This window comes from Corapipo altera, unplaced genomic scaffold (assembly GCF_003945725.1).
Source record: "Corapipo altera isolate COAL_440 unplaced genomic scaffold, ASM394572v1 180, whole genome shotgun sequence".
NCBI lineage: Eukaryota > Metazoa > Chordata > Aves > Passeriformes > Pipridae > Corapipo > Corapipo altera.
The window spans coordinates 541,425-556,585 of record NW_020884915.1 but is presented as its reverse complement, the minus strand read 5'-3'; the positions used below and the strand labels follow the sequence as shown (position 1 = coordinate 556,585).

General features: G+C 49.9%; 1 protein-coding gene across 1 annotated transcript in view; it reads right to left on the bottom strand.

Annotated features, from left to right (window-relative positions):
* Positions 1–284: 284 nt before the first annotated feature.
* The window catches only part of STK32C (serine/threonine kinase 32C), a 66,758-nt gene continuing 51,881 nt past the window's right edge, over positions 285–15,161 (bottom strand). Inside the window, exons 3-12 of the mRNA XM_027655256.1 lie at positions 12,504–12,655; positions 10,136–10,309; positions 9,647–9,684; positions 8,931–9,020; positions 8,212–8,315; positions 8,004–8,120; positions 6,035–6,160; positions 5,773–5,904; positions 5,034–5,101; positions 285–4,217 (exon numbers count right to left, since the gene is read on the bottom strand). Of these exons, the coding sequence (XP_027511057.1) occupies positions 4,082–4,217; positions 5,034–5,101; positions 5,773–5,904; positions 6,035–6,160; positions 8,004–8,120; positions 8,212–8,315; positions 8,931–9,020; positions 9,647–9,684; positions 10,136–10,309; positions 12,504–12,655 (1,137 nt within the window). The 3' untranslated portion in view covers positions 285–4,081. The remainder of the gene's footprint in view (positions 4,218–5,033; positions 5,102–5,772; positions 5,905–6,034; positions 6,161–8,003; positions 8,121–8,211; positions 8,316–8,930; positions 9,021–9,646; positions 9,685–10,135; positions 10,310–12,503; positions 12,656–15,161) is intronic.

The window sequence follows — 15,161 nt, the reverse complement described above, 5'->3', positions numbered from 1 at the left end:
CAGCCCCACTGTGTGCACACAGCCTCCCTAGGGAATTACAAACACCTTCTGGCTGACACTGGGAAGTGGGACACTGGAACGCCTGGATCCAGTTGTTCCTCTTTCAGCACCTGTTTTTGAGGCGTCTCACAGCCATGTTCCTGCAGCTCTCATCCCACCTGGCTCCACACCAGCAGGGCATCCCAGCAGCCCTGGGTCTGTCTGGGCTCCAGAATTCCAGCATTCAGGTGTTTCCATGGTTTCATGGATCTACAGCTCAAAACCCTGGAAATTACACCAAATCCTTGGCAATGTTAAAAATACACATTTATTACTCCACATGTGCAATGGCTTCTGGCAGTATCTGCAAAAACACAAACTTGTTGTAACTCAAATGTTCCATGACGTGGTAAAATTGTCATGCAAGAAAATTACAGGAATGTATTAACATAAAATACAAAGATATATTTACATATATATGCACTGCAATAATTTTAAAAAAATACCCTACCAAGGCAACAGGATTTCAGCACTGTCCAGGGTCAAGTCTATATTATTGGCATTTTTGCTATTATTTTATTACTCTTAGTCTCTTTTTGACAAGCTCGAGAGTAATAAAGAATTGGCAACAGAAGAAACATCAGGACCTGACCTGACATTTGTCTTCTGCATAAATTCCCAGTGAAGGCCGTGGAATTCAATGGAAACACTTAAAAATATGCAACTTTGCAAAACTTTGTAACACAACAGAGATAAGAAAACAATCTCATGGCAAGTGATTAAAGGAGAATAATTTATAGGTGCTGTAGACGTTTCACAGCGGATAATGGCACACGCTGTATAAATCTGTCATACAAAAAATACAGGTATTTAAATATTTATATCCAGAAAATTCCTGTGTTCTGGTTGTAGTGGAGGTGTAACCCAGAGCTGCTAGTGATGCCTTCCAGGCTGGGATTTGGGACCAGGGCTATGTCACAACTTCACTGCGAGGTTTGCTCAACATCCAGCATCAGCCAGGGCTCATCCAACACCGACGGCAACAGTGGCACTGGCACCAGCAATGGTGGGAAACCCCAGCACATCCCCAGGAATCCATTGTGGAGGGTGTGAGCTGGACATGGGACACCCTGGAAGGAGCCACAAAGACGTGGGGCCAGCAGGACCACACTTGGCTCAGTCAGCATCAGCTGGGACACAGCGATGGGGACACAACACAACAGGGGCCCAGAGCAGGGACGGGAGGGCCCGAGCACTGAAACCAGCACAGGGGGTCTGACAATGAAGCAAACACTGATCTGTTTGCCATCACTTTTCCCTTTTCTAATTGCTCTTTCCTTACCATTTCTCCTTCAGGGACTGGGCAGAAACAGGTGTCAATGGAACCTGGCCCCAACGGGCTCTGGTGAGGTTATGTCCAAGCATCACTTTGGACCAACACTGAGCACTTCAGGGACATATTCATGGTGTCTCTCCCAATCGGCACAATGATCCCAGAGCTCTGTGTCCTGGTACTGCTCTTGGGGATTCAGGTTCAGCAATGACTGAGGCAGAAGCAGTGCATCCCCAGCACATTCCTGGGGAGGCACTGGTGGATTCCAGGGGTGTTTCCTGGGCAGACAGGATCTGCCCGGAATGTTTCCCTGGGAAGGAGCTGTTCCCTAGCTTTTCCCAAGAAGTTCTCCCGGTTTCTGCCAAGTGCTGCTGAGACGTTTTGCACAATTCACCCAGGAAGAGGTGTGCTGCAAAGGGAGCAGATGACTGACACAGAGAGGGTGTGGGCTGAAAAACCTCTATTTCAGAAGTGAGTCAGCTCCTCCCCACACACATCAACCCCACCTCAGGGGCCCTTGTCCCTTGTCCTAAGGAAAGCGATGCAAATATCAATTAGACATGTCATGTAACTGCCAACAGCTCTCCTGGCCTGAGAGCTTCTGTTTGAAGGACCTATCTGCACCTCTCACATACAGGATGTTTTGGTCAAAAAATCAGTGACTCTTCTCATCATTCTGATAGTCCAAACTTTTGTTGTTATTTACAGAAAGTTGCCAAATAGTGCAATGGAATTCACTGAAACTATCCATGCCAGTGGAGTTAATCATCTGTAATTCATAACCTCTGAATAAATACATGGTTTGATCCTCATCTGCTGCACTGGGATAGGGCCGGGTACTCGAGTTGAGGGATGTGGGATGGAGAACATGAGGTGTGTGCAGAGAGACACAGGGTGAGGAACAGGCTCCCCACAAGGAGAGCAGGGGCTGCTCAGCACAGAATGGGCCAGAGCACACGGCCTACCTGCACACACAGGTGTCCTCTGATGAGCAGGAGAAGGTAATTAGGCCACCCTGGTATCCAGTAAACAGACTGGAAGTTACTGGGGGTGGAAAGGGTAGGTCCCCTCAGCAAAGCCTAGGATCAGAACGGGGGTAGGTGCCCTCCTACAGCTGGGAAAAGGAGCAGGAGAACACATTTATTTCAGCCCTAGCTCACTGAACAGCCCAGCCCTCCTGAGCTGTCATTAACACAGCTCCTAAACGAGGCACAGGGTGTGCAGGGACCCGTGGGTGACACAAGGGCCTCCCAGTGTGACCCTGGTCCCTCACCAGGCAGGGCAAGGGTGGGATGGTCATACCTCCAGGTCTGACAGCACCTGCCTTGCTCTGTCCTGAAAATAACTGTGCAACTAGACCCAGCACTCTGGCTCCCCTCCTCCTGCACACCTTTAAAGACTGCCCCAAAAATGTGCTTCTGTACAATTTTAACCATGCAGTAATTCCCACATAAAACTGTGGAAGATGCACGGGCCGTGTCACTGCTCATATCAGATGGTTTCATACCATTTAACACCTTTCTGGTTTATTTGTGGAAACAAAAACTCCAACAAAACTTGTCCTGAAAGAATCTACGTTTGTTAAAAACTTTTCCCATCCATTTTTGCATTAGGAATATCCAGTAAGGATGCAAACACTGCAACCTCCCAGTGTCTAGCAGCAAAGAGCTGCTGATGGTTTGGTGGTGCCTGCAGTCCCACCACACCCCTGCGTGCCACAACAGCTGCAGGGCTCAGTTTTAGCAACAGTAACCAAAAGCCACTCTATAGCAGATTAAACAGTATATGAAGGCTCCTAAAACAAGAAAGGCAACATCCAGAGCTGGAGCAGGGGAAGGAGACCTCCCATCTTATTACACAGTTAAGACAGGTATTGGTAAATTATATACAGTACCTGTATTTTACACTGAAAATAAAGTAAATTGAAGGGTGCAATAAGATATTCCTGTCTTTCATAACCGAGCAGCCTTGCAAGGCCACTCATTCTGCCTCCAGCTAGACCTGAGCCTGTGATAAACTGTGTCCTCCAAACCCAGGCAGACAGAGCCAGACCCTCCAGTCCATCCCACGGCTCCCCGCTGCCTGCAGCAGCCACGTGGAGAAAGCAAATATTTTAAATACATTCTGCATCTCAACTACACATTGAACCCATTACACTTTACCCAGTCCCTGAAGAATCCATGGAGTGCACAAAAAACATTTATTTGCCCGGAGTCAGGAAAGGAACTGACAGGTGATGCAAGGACAAGGAGGTGCCTGGGACATCCTCATGCTGCAGGACTCAAACAGCTGGAGGCTCCCAGGAGCTGGTGCCACCCACCACAGACTGGAGAGGCCTCAGGGCTGCTACAGTTTGCACAGGGATTGCTTGTCCCCACGCAACCTTTGTGAACAGGGAACAGAGAAAAGTCAAACTCCAACCACCTCTTCAGCCTTCCTCCCTGCTCCATGTCTTCCCCTGTGGGACCCAAGGATGCAGCTTCTTTCCTTGTCCACTCACTGCATTAAAAACGTGCATTCAGCAACCTGACATTAAAACAAGTAAAGAAGTTGATCTCCCCTTGGCAAGTTGCATAGGCAGTGTCTTCCCCCACGACGTGCCGGGCTGGCGCTCCATAACCCAGGAGGGCAGTTCTGTATGAACTCTCTGTCTCCAGCTCTGCAGGACGACCTGTGGTGCTCTCGGGTGGCAGCAGGGTCGGCTCGGGTGCTCAGCGCACCTGAGGCAGGTGAGCGGCGCGGGCGGAGACCCTCGCCCGGGGCTCCAGCCTAACTGCTGCCCGAGGAGCACACGGAGCTGCACATGTGCAGGTTGGAGGGCTCGGACTCAGCCTCTGCCTCGGCTTCGTCAGTGGTCTCGGAGGCAGACACGGACTCACTCGGCTGCTCTTGGCTCTTCTTTAGTCTGCAGGAGCAGAGGAACCAGGAGTTATCAGGCACCCTCAAACCAAAAACCCCCAGAAGGAGTGCGGTGAGGGTGGTCTACAGCCATGAGCACACCCCAGGCTGCCCTCCCACTGCTCAACAGGAGCCTACTGCAGACCCACGGTGAACAAGAGGAGGCTTCCCAGGGCACACAAAGAGGTGATGACAGAGGCCAATGTATCAGCAAACCACACTGAACTGCTCTGAAACATCCCAAAATGGCTTGAGAGGATTCAGCCTACCCAGACCTCGGCCACAAGTACTTGCACTGCAGCCAGGCTCCCACCCCCACCTCCTCCATGGAGTCTCCCGCTATGCTTATGGACCAAACATTCCCAAACTCAGGGAAGCAGCAGTTTTAATCCAGCACTTTCACTGTCTGCTCATGCCCACCAGAGACTTTAACACCTTCATAAAATCATTCAGGTTCAATCTCATCAAGTCCAACTTTCCCCGCCTTCATTTCCCAAAACATCATCTTCTAAAAGCAGGATGGGCAAGGAGATGCCATGGGGAAACCGAAGCAGTGTCACATACATATTTTAAACCCCAGAAGTCTCTCTGCAGCATATTTCATTTAATGGCAGTGATTAATAATCCCTGATCTTGTCTCCCTTTGTGGGAGCTCAGAGCCATTTTTCACACACAGGCAGCACCTGAGCTCCTCAGCTGACAACAGTCACCTGGGGCTAAGCCCGCAGCAAGGTGCTACAAGCTGTCAGGCACTGAACTCTGATTCCTAAGGGAAGTCAGGAAAAAGAATATTTTTTCCTAAAAAACCACCCAACATACTCACTTCTCTCTGTTGAAGATGACAAAGTCCTGCTGAATAGCTTCAAGGCATTCCTGAAGATAGTCATTTTCCTGTTGAAGAAAAACATGACATGCATAAGCTGCCCTATTTGCGTCTCATTGCTGCCTGCAGCACCCCAGCACTCCCAGCTGTGTGCAGAAGCCTCCAGATGTGTGCAGGAGATTCTCCCCCCCAAAACCTCAGCACAACAGCTGAAAGCCACAGGGCCGGTTGCCGTGTGGCTTTCATGAGGGGCTTGTGTCATCTGCAGCAGCAGTTTTCCATAAAACACAGATCACACCATTCCCCACATAAACACAACACGTTTATCCATGTATCCTGTATTTTGGGAGTGCTGTCAGCCCAAAGGAAGGACAGCCAGCGTGGGGAGAGCCCAGCACACAGCCCACATGTGCGAATCCCTGCAAACACACACAGAGAGCTGCTGCCTTGTCCCCAAGCACACGTGGTCCAGGGTCATGTGGGGACACTGGCTACACACACCTCAGTGCCCAGACCTCTGCTGCTCATTTAATTTTCCAAAGTACAGACTACTGTGAAAGACTTTGATCAAACTTCCATAAAAAGAATGCTTGGTTGGCAGAAAGACTCCAATGGGGAAATATTTTTACCAAACTAAACCCGCAGCTCCTGCAGTGCAGCAGGAATGGCTGTGACACCCCCCCCCAAATCCAGCCACTCAGCCTTTTGCCAGCTGGATGCTACCCCACAGAGCACTTACAGACTGGGAGCTGTCTTTGCTGTTATCTCTCGACTTGTTCTTTGCAAGCCTCTTCTTCTTCTTGTGCAGGGGCCTCGACTCCAGAATCATCTCCTCCAGCTCAAAGGTGGGGTCACAGTGCAGGCGGCCCTTCTGCAACACAATGTGACACACGTCAGGCACAGCAGAGACTCAGAAACCACCTCCCCATGGGAAACCCTCTGCTGTCACAGTGGTTCCTTTAATAGGAGAAGTGGTCCCGATACAGATCACTCCTACTTACGTTGGGGACAAAGCCTGGCTCCACGCGCTTCCCACAGACGTCGCTCCAGACCACACCAGACAGGTACGTCGAGGCCTGGATATCACCCAGGCAGGAGAAGCGATGCTCAGGGTTCACTGTCAGCAGCTGGAGAGGGAAAAACATCAGAGAGAAAAGCATTGGAGGGGAAAAGCACTGGAGGGAAAAGCACTGGAGGGAAAAGCACTGGAGGGAAAAGACAAAGCACCCAGCACCATCCTGCCTGGGACAACTCAGATAGTTCAGACATGCAGGAGCATTTCTGTTATGGGAAATACATAACTTACTACAGGAAAAACTTTAGAAAACGCTCTGGAGGTTGTGAAACTGGGTACTGTGAGCTCCTGGACAGAGTGGGTTTGCTCCCCCCACACATCCCAGGATGCACGACCCTTTCCTACAGCACTCAGCACTCTCCAGAGGCCCATGTCTCTCTGGACCAGTTTTTGCTGTTTTCCCAGAGCACCTAGAATTTGAGACCTGACTCCTCAGTTTGGGCATCTTCAACTGACCGTGTCTGGTCTTCCAGCTGACAGGCACCTACAGTGTGACCTCCACAAAATGCCCATCTGGGACTGTTTTCCTTAAGAAACTGGACAGTGCTAGGCACACTGATTCTAGGTGGTTAAAATGTTTTTCCAGAAAATAAAGCCAGCACGGGGCATTTTTCCAACGCTGAAGGTGATGGTGCAGGGGGTGGGTGACGGTGGCTGTACTTGCAGCCTCCCAAGCCCAGGGATGCTGTGAAGGCTGAGTGGGCAGGATGTAGGGCTGGGGTGCCCCAGCGCTTTGGGGGGATATGGGGATTCTTCTCAGCCTAGGGGGATGCTGGCACGTTCCCGGTGAGAGGATTCCCTGGATGCCCAGCAGATGGCAATGCGAACCTGCCGAACGCGCCGCCGCTGCCTCCGCTGGAAACGCTGCTCCTCGTTAAACCGGAGCCAATACTACAAATTGCCCGCCCAGCATTAACTCACACCAGAGGCGCTCATTTGCTGCCAGCACGGGGTGTATCTTTCCTACAGCAAATTCACCAGCTACTTTTCCGAGTTCTCAAGCAAGCCGGAGCTAAACCCATCTCCCCACCTCATCACCAGCTTCCTCCAGCTGCAGCACGAGGGGAGCACCAGGACATTCTATAGGCCTGCAACCCCCCAACAGCTCTCACAACCCCACCAGACCCTTCAGCCCTGAAAAACTGGTGAAAAAGAGCAGCCAATGCTGCAGTGCAGCACACGCTCTTTATGTCATATGCAAACCCAGCCATCACTGCTGACTTTATAGGTTACAGAGCTCATGGAGAAGATGGGATGCTGGAAGACACAGTTCTAGCCCAGCTGGGAATCTGACTGTCACATCAAGAACAGCCTTTTTGCTTCTCTTGCTATCGAACATAGTGCATATTATTACATGGATAATAAACACAGAACACACATCATTAATCGTGGAACCCCAGGATGGTTTGGGTTGGAAGGGACCTTAAAAATCATCCAGTTCTAACCCTCTGCCATGGGCAGGGACACCTTCCACTAGACCAGGTTGCTCCAAACCCCATCCAACCTGGCCTGGAACACTTCCAGGGATGGGGCAGCCACAGCTTCTCTGGGCAACCTGTGCCAGGGCCTTACCACCCTCACAGCCAAGAATTAATTCCTTCCCAATCTCCCATATAACTCTGCCTTCTGGCAGTGGGAAGTCATTCCCCCTTGTCCTGTCCCTCCAGGCCGTTGTCCCAAGTCCCTCTCCAGCTCTCTTGGAGCCCCTTTAGGCACTGGAAGGCGCTCTAAGGTCTCCCCTAACCCTTCTCCAGGATGAACATCCCCAGCTCTCCCAGCCTATCTTTTTTGAAATTAGTAGTAGTAGTAGTTGGTTAATATGCTGATAATTTTCCAGCTAGTCCCATCCACACAGCAACTAACACCCAACACAGCCCCCCAGCAGGATAACATACCTTCCGCAGCAGCGCGACCATCTCTTTGGACCAGGCTGAGGAGTACTGAACACTGACAGTGCTGAAGAGCTGCACCAGGGACTCCACGGGGTTGTTGGAGTGGATGTCATATGGCCTCTGGGGAGAGAGTAGAGAGATGAGAAGGAATCCCCTCTCCCCCTGTGTCAGTCAGACACGCATTCCAAGGGCCAGATGGCCAGAGTCCTACCCAGCCCCGCAGCAGCTCGTAAGCCATGACTCCAAGAGACCACCAGTCCACCTCGAAGGAATAGCCCGTCCCGCCATTCAGGAAGGAATGGAATATCTCTGGGGCTGAACAGAGAGGGCAAAATGCAACCGGTCATTCATTGTTTCTATTTCAGTATTTCATGTAAGTCAGTGAAAAAGCTTACAGTGATTTTTATTCACAACTGCCCGAGGGGAGGTGTGTGAGGCAGGGAGAGCAGTGGCAGCAGCAGTGTGCCTGCCCTCCATGGGAGCTGGGCTATGGGGTACACACAGGGAGAGCCCTCCCAGTCCAGGGATGGCAGAAAACTGGAGCCCACTGGGGTGAAACTGGAGTCCACTGGGGTGGAGCAAGTCCAAGGGTAGGGCCAGTGGAAAGGGAAGGGATGGGGATGGCAGGGTGGGATGGGGGGGGGGCATGATAGGATGGGGATGGCAGGACTGGCTGGGGAGGGTAGGGCAGGATGGGATGGAAGGGGGAGGCAGGGCACACCAGCAGTGATGCCTTCACCCTGGGAGTTTCACTTTTCAAACAATCAGGCTCTGCTGAATGACTTGGGCACATGCATTAATGCCCTAAATTAATCCACTGCCTCTGTCCCAGCCAGGGCCCCTTGGGCAGCATGTGCTGAGCATTCTCAAAATGAAAAAAAACCCACTCTGAGTCAGAGCAAAGGGGTAAGAGCAGTGATTGTTTCTTACCCATGTAGGGCTTTGTCCCAGCCAATGCAGTCGCTCTTTCACCGTCCCTAATTATTGTTGCAATATTAAAATCTGTTAAATGGGCATGACCTTAAATAAAGACACATTTTAAGAAGGAATTAATGGCAGTGCAGTGGCAATGCAGAGTCAGAATACATTTGTTTCACAAGCTTCTGCCCTCAGACAGGGTAGCGCATGCAGGGGCAGGTCAGGGTCGGACCCCATGGAACAGCCATATCAGATCCCAAAGCTTTCCCAGGATCTGGGCTGGCCAGGTGATTAAAGGGTAGTGAGCTTTGGATCTTGATTTTAAAAGCTTGGAACAAACCAGTAGCCCCCAGCAGCTCCAACACTTGGCCAAATTGCTCTGGCCAGAAGCTCTAGGAGTGAAGAGGAGAACGGGGAAACACTGTCATAGAACCACAGAATGGTTTGGGTTGGAGGGGACCTTAAAGACATCTAGTTCCAACCCCCTGCCATGCCTCTGTCTCTTCCACCAGTGAGGGAAGAGGCCAAGTGTGGGCAAAGCAAGGGGTAACCAGGAGAGGGGCTGCCCTTGGGGGATCCTCCCTGGCATTACAATGCACCATGTTCAAGTAAAAGAAGGGGTGCTTTTCCCACACTTTCCCCAGGTAAAAAGATGCCCAGTACTCAGGACTGTAAAGGATCTGTTCCTGGAATGAATAAGGGAGCAAAGAGGGGCAGAGTGATCCTACCTTGCTCATCAAGGAGGATGTTGTCTGGTTTTACATCTCTGAGAAAAGAAGGAAGGTTACAGCAGATGGAATCTAAGTCAGACCAAAGACGCAATTCAACAAAAATCCTGTAACTTTTTATCTATCAAAAATTAGGAACAAATGAAACAAAAATACCCTAACATGAGGTAAGTCCCTTTACAGTGGACTAGAAATATGCTTTTCCTGGGTAACCAGGTGAAAAAGTGGGAGCATGGGACTGGTTCAGACATCATTCCCAAGGAAAATTAATAACACAATACTAGGGATGTTTGTGTGAAGCCCTAGATGGCTTTGACAAGTGCCTTGGAAGGTTCAGACCCCAGTGAAGCATCAGGCTCCCTCTGAGTGACAGGGCAGGACCAGCAGACAGAGGGTACCCAGGACCAGCAAAGACAGTGTCACCCACCCCAACCCCACCACAGGCAGGTCCCACCAGCTCCCACCTGCCAGCAGGGCCTGCAGGGTTACCTGTGGATGATGTGCTGGCTCCGCAGGTAGTCGAGAGCCAGAGCCATCTCACAGATGTAGAGTTTCACCGTCTCCTCAGTAAACTGAACGTTCTGCTGCAGGTGATAGCGCAGATCACCACCCAGAAGCAGGTCCACCACCATGAACATGTCCTCCTCGTCCTGGAAGGAGTACCTGTGGGACCAGCAGTGGGTGAGCAGGGCTTACAAACCAGGTCAGGTTTTTCCCCTCTCCTAATTATTCAGCTCCTGTGAGAGCTGCAAACAGTCCCACCACAGGCACGGAATCAGAGAACCACAGAGTTGTTCAGGTTGGAAAAGCCTCTGAGACCATCGAGTCCAACCATTCCCCCATGACTGCCAAGGCTGCCACTAACCCACGTCCCCAAGTGCCACATCCACACACCTTTTAAATCACTCCAGGGATGGAAACTCCACCACTGCCCTGGGCAGCCTGTGCAGGGCTGGACAAACCTTTCTATGAAGAAATTTTTTCCTAATATCCAATGTAAATGTCCGCTGGTGCAACTTGTGGCCATTTCTGCTCATCCTGTCCCTTGTTCCCTGGGAGCAGAGTCTGACCCCCACCTGGCTCCCCCTTTCTGTCAGGGAGTTGCAGAGAGTGAGAAGGACCCCCTGAGCCTCCTTTTCCCCAGGCTGAGCCTCCCCAGCTCCCTCAGCCGCTCCTAGTGCTCCAGACCCTTCCCCAGTTCCACTCCCTTCCCTGGACATGCTCCAGCTCCTCAATGCCTCTCTTTCCATGAGGGGCCAGAACTGAATATGCTACTTCATATTTGAATATTTGCACCTTCCCAACTAAGCAAGCCCAGCACAAGACACGGGTCTGTTTTTAAACCCAATGCTACACTAAGCAACACTTCCTTGGAAGAGAGAAGTATCCTAGCCAATGTTCCCCCTCTCTCCCCGTCACTGTCCTCTCCCAAGCGGGCAGTGCTGTGTCACCTCACCAGCGCAGAGCTCAGGCTTTGCCAGCCAGACACTTCAGAGAAACTTCACATTCTCAATTGCAAATAATCTCATAAACCTACTTAAAATATCTCTGCCTATCCTGAAGATGAAATGGAAAACACAACTGCTAATTTAACCAGAAAAACCAGAAAGAGATTTATATTTACTGTGGAGTAAACCGCCTCTCTAAATCTGCTGTGGGTCCCGCGGGAGACTGACAGCAGGGGGATACACCAAAACAACACTCATTGTTATATTTGGTGACTGCAGTTCCAAGGAAAGAGTATGTGGGATTGTATAATACTTATGAATCACTCACTTCTACTCCCATCTTAAATGTAGGTTTATTCTGAAAGTATGAGCCAAAAGGGAAGGATTTACTAAGTGAGCAAGTTCTTTCCAGAATATCATTACTTTTTGGAAAAAACATTTGTAATTCCTAAAATGCTGAAAAAATCAGTATTAATTGGCTATTCTGGAGCAATGGATCAACAAAACAAATGTGAAGCACTACCCACCTCCATTACTTCGGGTACAAAACTTCCTGAATTTTTGGAAGCCTCCCATCTGACCAGCCTGCTGTGCATGCGGCACCACTGGAGCAGGAGGGGATAGCAGGGGCTGCCCCGAGCTCAGCAGGTCCAGCCACATCAGTGTGCACCTCCCTGGGAAAAACTGCTGCTCCTGCCCCTCCCTGTGGAATCAGGGAACCCTTCAAAGTCACTGATTCCAGCCTTCACAACACATCCCAGTAGAAATGGGATATCAGAGGTTTTCTGTCACCTCTCACTGCTGTCACTCTTCCTGTGCCCTGGGAACAGAAGCCATGGAATCCTTGTGTCCATCACCATGGCATATACCCTTTGTTTGCTCAAGGCTGACTGCCGCAGACTCATCCCAAACTAACCAACAACCCTAGGATATATTGCTCTACATTCTAAAACTTGTAAATTAATTTTTCCTACAAAATTTGATAATTACTTATCTGAACTCTAAAGGAATACATTTTTATTTGGCCAGTGAATGTGCTGCAGAGCACAGTGAGGGTGCTGGTGGGGTGAGGGGTCAGTGGGACTGTAGGGAAGCCAAGGAGACAGACTGCATGTTCTTTTGTACTGGAACTACCTGGACAGAATGCATTTCACAAGTATTACCAACTCAAGCTATTTGTTAGATTTCAGCCTGATTTGAAGAGGTTTTTTAAAATTAGACCCTAAAACATTGCTCAGTAACAAGGATACTTCTGCCAGTGCACACACACTCAAGTCATTATTGAGCAACTGGAAACGTCACTATTTGTAGTGACGTTGAAAAAGAGTTATGAGATCCCCTCAAATTATCAGGTGTGTAGCTCTGCAAGGATGGATGGCCCCCTAGGCTGAGGGGAAGGAACTGCTCACCAGAGGTTCACCAGGAACACGTGCTCGATCTCCTGCAGGATCTCCAGCTCTCTGAACACGTTGCGCACCTCGTCCCTCTCGATGCACTGCTGCTTGTTCATGTACTTCATGGCATACATCTTCTCTGTGTCTCTCTTCTGCACGATGCACACCTGGAAAAAGAAAGTTAGCAACAAATTCTATATCCTCATTTGCTGCTTATTGGGCTGAGACCCACATGGTCAGCACCTCACCCCATATCAAATCTCCCTGATCCCTGAGCTGTGACCTAGGACCTATGGACAGCAGCATCCCTGCTCCCAGTGCCACATCCAAACTGGGAGAGCTTGGGCTCTGCTCCAGCCCACTGGCACTGGGTAACTGCAGCTGCTCCGGAGAGCTTTTCAAAGGGATGTCTGGGATGTCTGGGAGAGCTTTGGCCTTGCTGCCTGTGGATGGAGACTGGCTTTGGGCAACCGCGGGGCTCTCTCCCAGCCTCACCTCCCCTCTGCTCTCACCCCCTGCTGCCCAGCTCAGCAGGTTGGGTTTAACCTGCTGCACATATCACTGTGCTCTGAAAGGGTAAAATAATCCCGTTGGGGTTGGCAGAAAGCTATTAAAATGCAAATTTTTTACAACAACAACAAACACCTGGCCCAGAGGAATAACCCGGTGCCTGTCCCCTGAGCCCTGCTCTGCCGACGGGCACAGAGCCCGCTGGGCTGGCACAGCTTCCCGCAGCATGGCTTTGGGTGCTTCCCTCGGCTCCTCTAATGACACTTTAATTACCCAGGTGCCTGTTTTTAAAAGAGCTAATTAGCTATCAACGTAACTATTTTTAAATGAACTAATGGAATGTCTACATCTGCTATAATTGTGTCTGTCCTCTTTTAATTATCAGACACGTTCGTAATTAGGATGAGCTGGATATAATTCCTCTGGCATTTGGGCATTTGGTCGGGAGCAGGCTGACCCGGGCTGGCTCCAGGCAGAGAGCAGGTCATGCTTACACCGTGTGGGAGCAAGTAACAGGAATTTCCGTGGATGGCAGGAAACCGCAGACAGGTGGGAGCCAGGGAACTCTGCGCACCTCTAAAACGCTGCCATTAATAATGATTTGCGAGTGCTAATGGTGCTCAGTGTAATATCATTAAGGACACACTGCAGCGAGGAGGTGGCAGAATAATAGGTGGTTATCGTTTGCCTGATAAACCCCCAATTAGCAACGCACAGGAATTAACGGGATTATTTTGCCATTGTCATAACAATTACAGTAAGAGCTGGAAATCAGGTGTTTCAATAACTGTGCACACCTCAGACCTCACATTAGGGGCACTTTGCAGGCAGAGTGACCTGAGCTTTTCCTCTGGTGCCTGTGGGCGAGCAGCGCCCATCAGCTCCAGCTGCCAGGGACTGTTCAGGTAAAAAACTTAAGGAAAAACCTCCTCTGTGCAAACTTAATAACAATAATGAACAGCCTACCACAATGCATACCACCAGCAGGATCCAGCCCCTGCCTAGAGCATTCAATAAACCAGTGAAACATATATTTTATATTTTATAAATTCTTAAAGCAGCAAAGCCCTAACAATATCCCTTTAAAACCTGGTCATTGCTGTAGAACTGCTCTGAAAACAAACCTCTGGATAATAGCCATCCAGGCACTGAGCAACATTCTCTCCTGAAGGCAGTTTATTCCACATTATGGCTGGAGACTCTTTAGTTTCTGGGTGATTTGTTTTTTAGGCTATGACTTGCTCTCTCTTAACAAGTATAGCATGTTATATTGCTGTCATTTGCTTCTTGTTTTTCCGCAGGGCAAATGAGAGCCCAGTATAACAAATGAGAAAATGGTGAAAACTTCTATTACTCTGTAATCATAACAAATAGTTTTCTGCAATGCAACAGCGCCACTTCCACACAAAACAACACCAGTTCCAGGCCCTCTGGAAATTTTTGTTCTCTGATTTCTGGAAAGAAACACCATTAATGGTTCATGATCACACATACCGCTCTTGGAAGGGATCTAACTCAAGGCAAACTAACACCAGGTGTCAGTGCTGCCCTGGCTGGGCTCAGTCACCTTTGTAAGGTGCCTCTGCTCATAGAAATGCACCAATGTGTTTGTGTCCCCCCAAAACATCGGTGCCACAACACCTATCTTTTCCTTTATGTGCTTCTCCATTCATGCATCTGCTCCTGGGGAAGGAATAAACACCTCCTTGGTCACAAACCAAGAGTGTTTTTTTTAATTAATCCATTTTCAGGCAGGTCTACAATGCAGAGAGTCTACAATGCAAGAAGCAGAAATTACTCTGTCCTTGTTCTGCACAATGGCCCCTTGTCACACACAGGGAATGTTCAGTGGTTAAATACAGCCATTAGGAAAACATGCCAGCCCTGCCAGGCAGAAGGCAGGCATCAGCTGGGAGTGGATTGCTGAAGACATGGCACATGAAAGCTTTCATAGAGTCCCAGATACCCCGAGCATTCAGTCACTGCCAAAGGGTTTGTGTGCTGCTGCCCCCAACCGCAGAGAAGAGGGCTGGAGCCCACACCCGGGATTCCAGCCAGGAGAGGGGACTGTAACACCTCCCAGGTCCACCTCACTCCACAGGGCCCCAGACAGTGACAAGGCCTGTACTGTCCCCTGAGCTGGCAGCTCCCCTGAATCCGGGA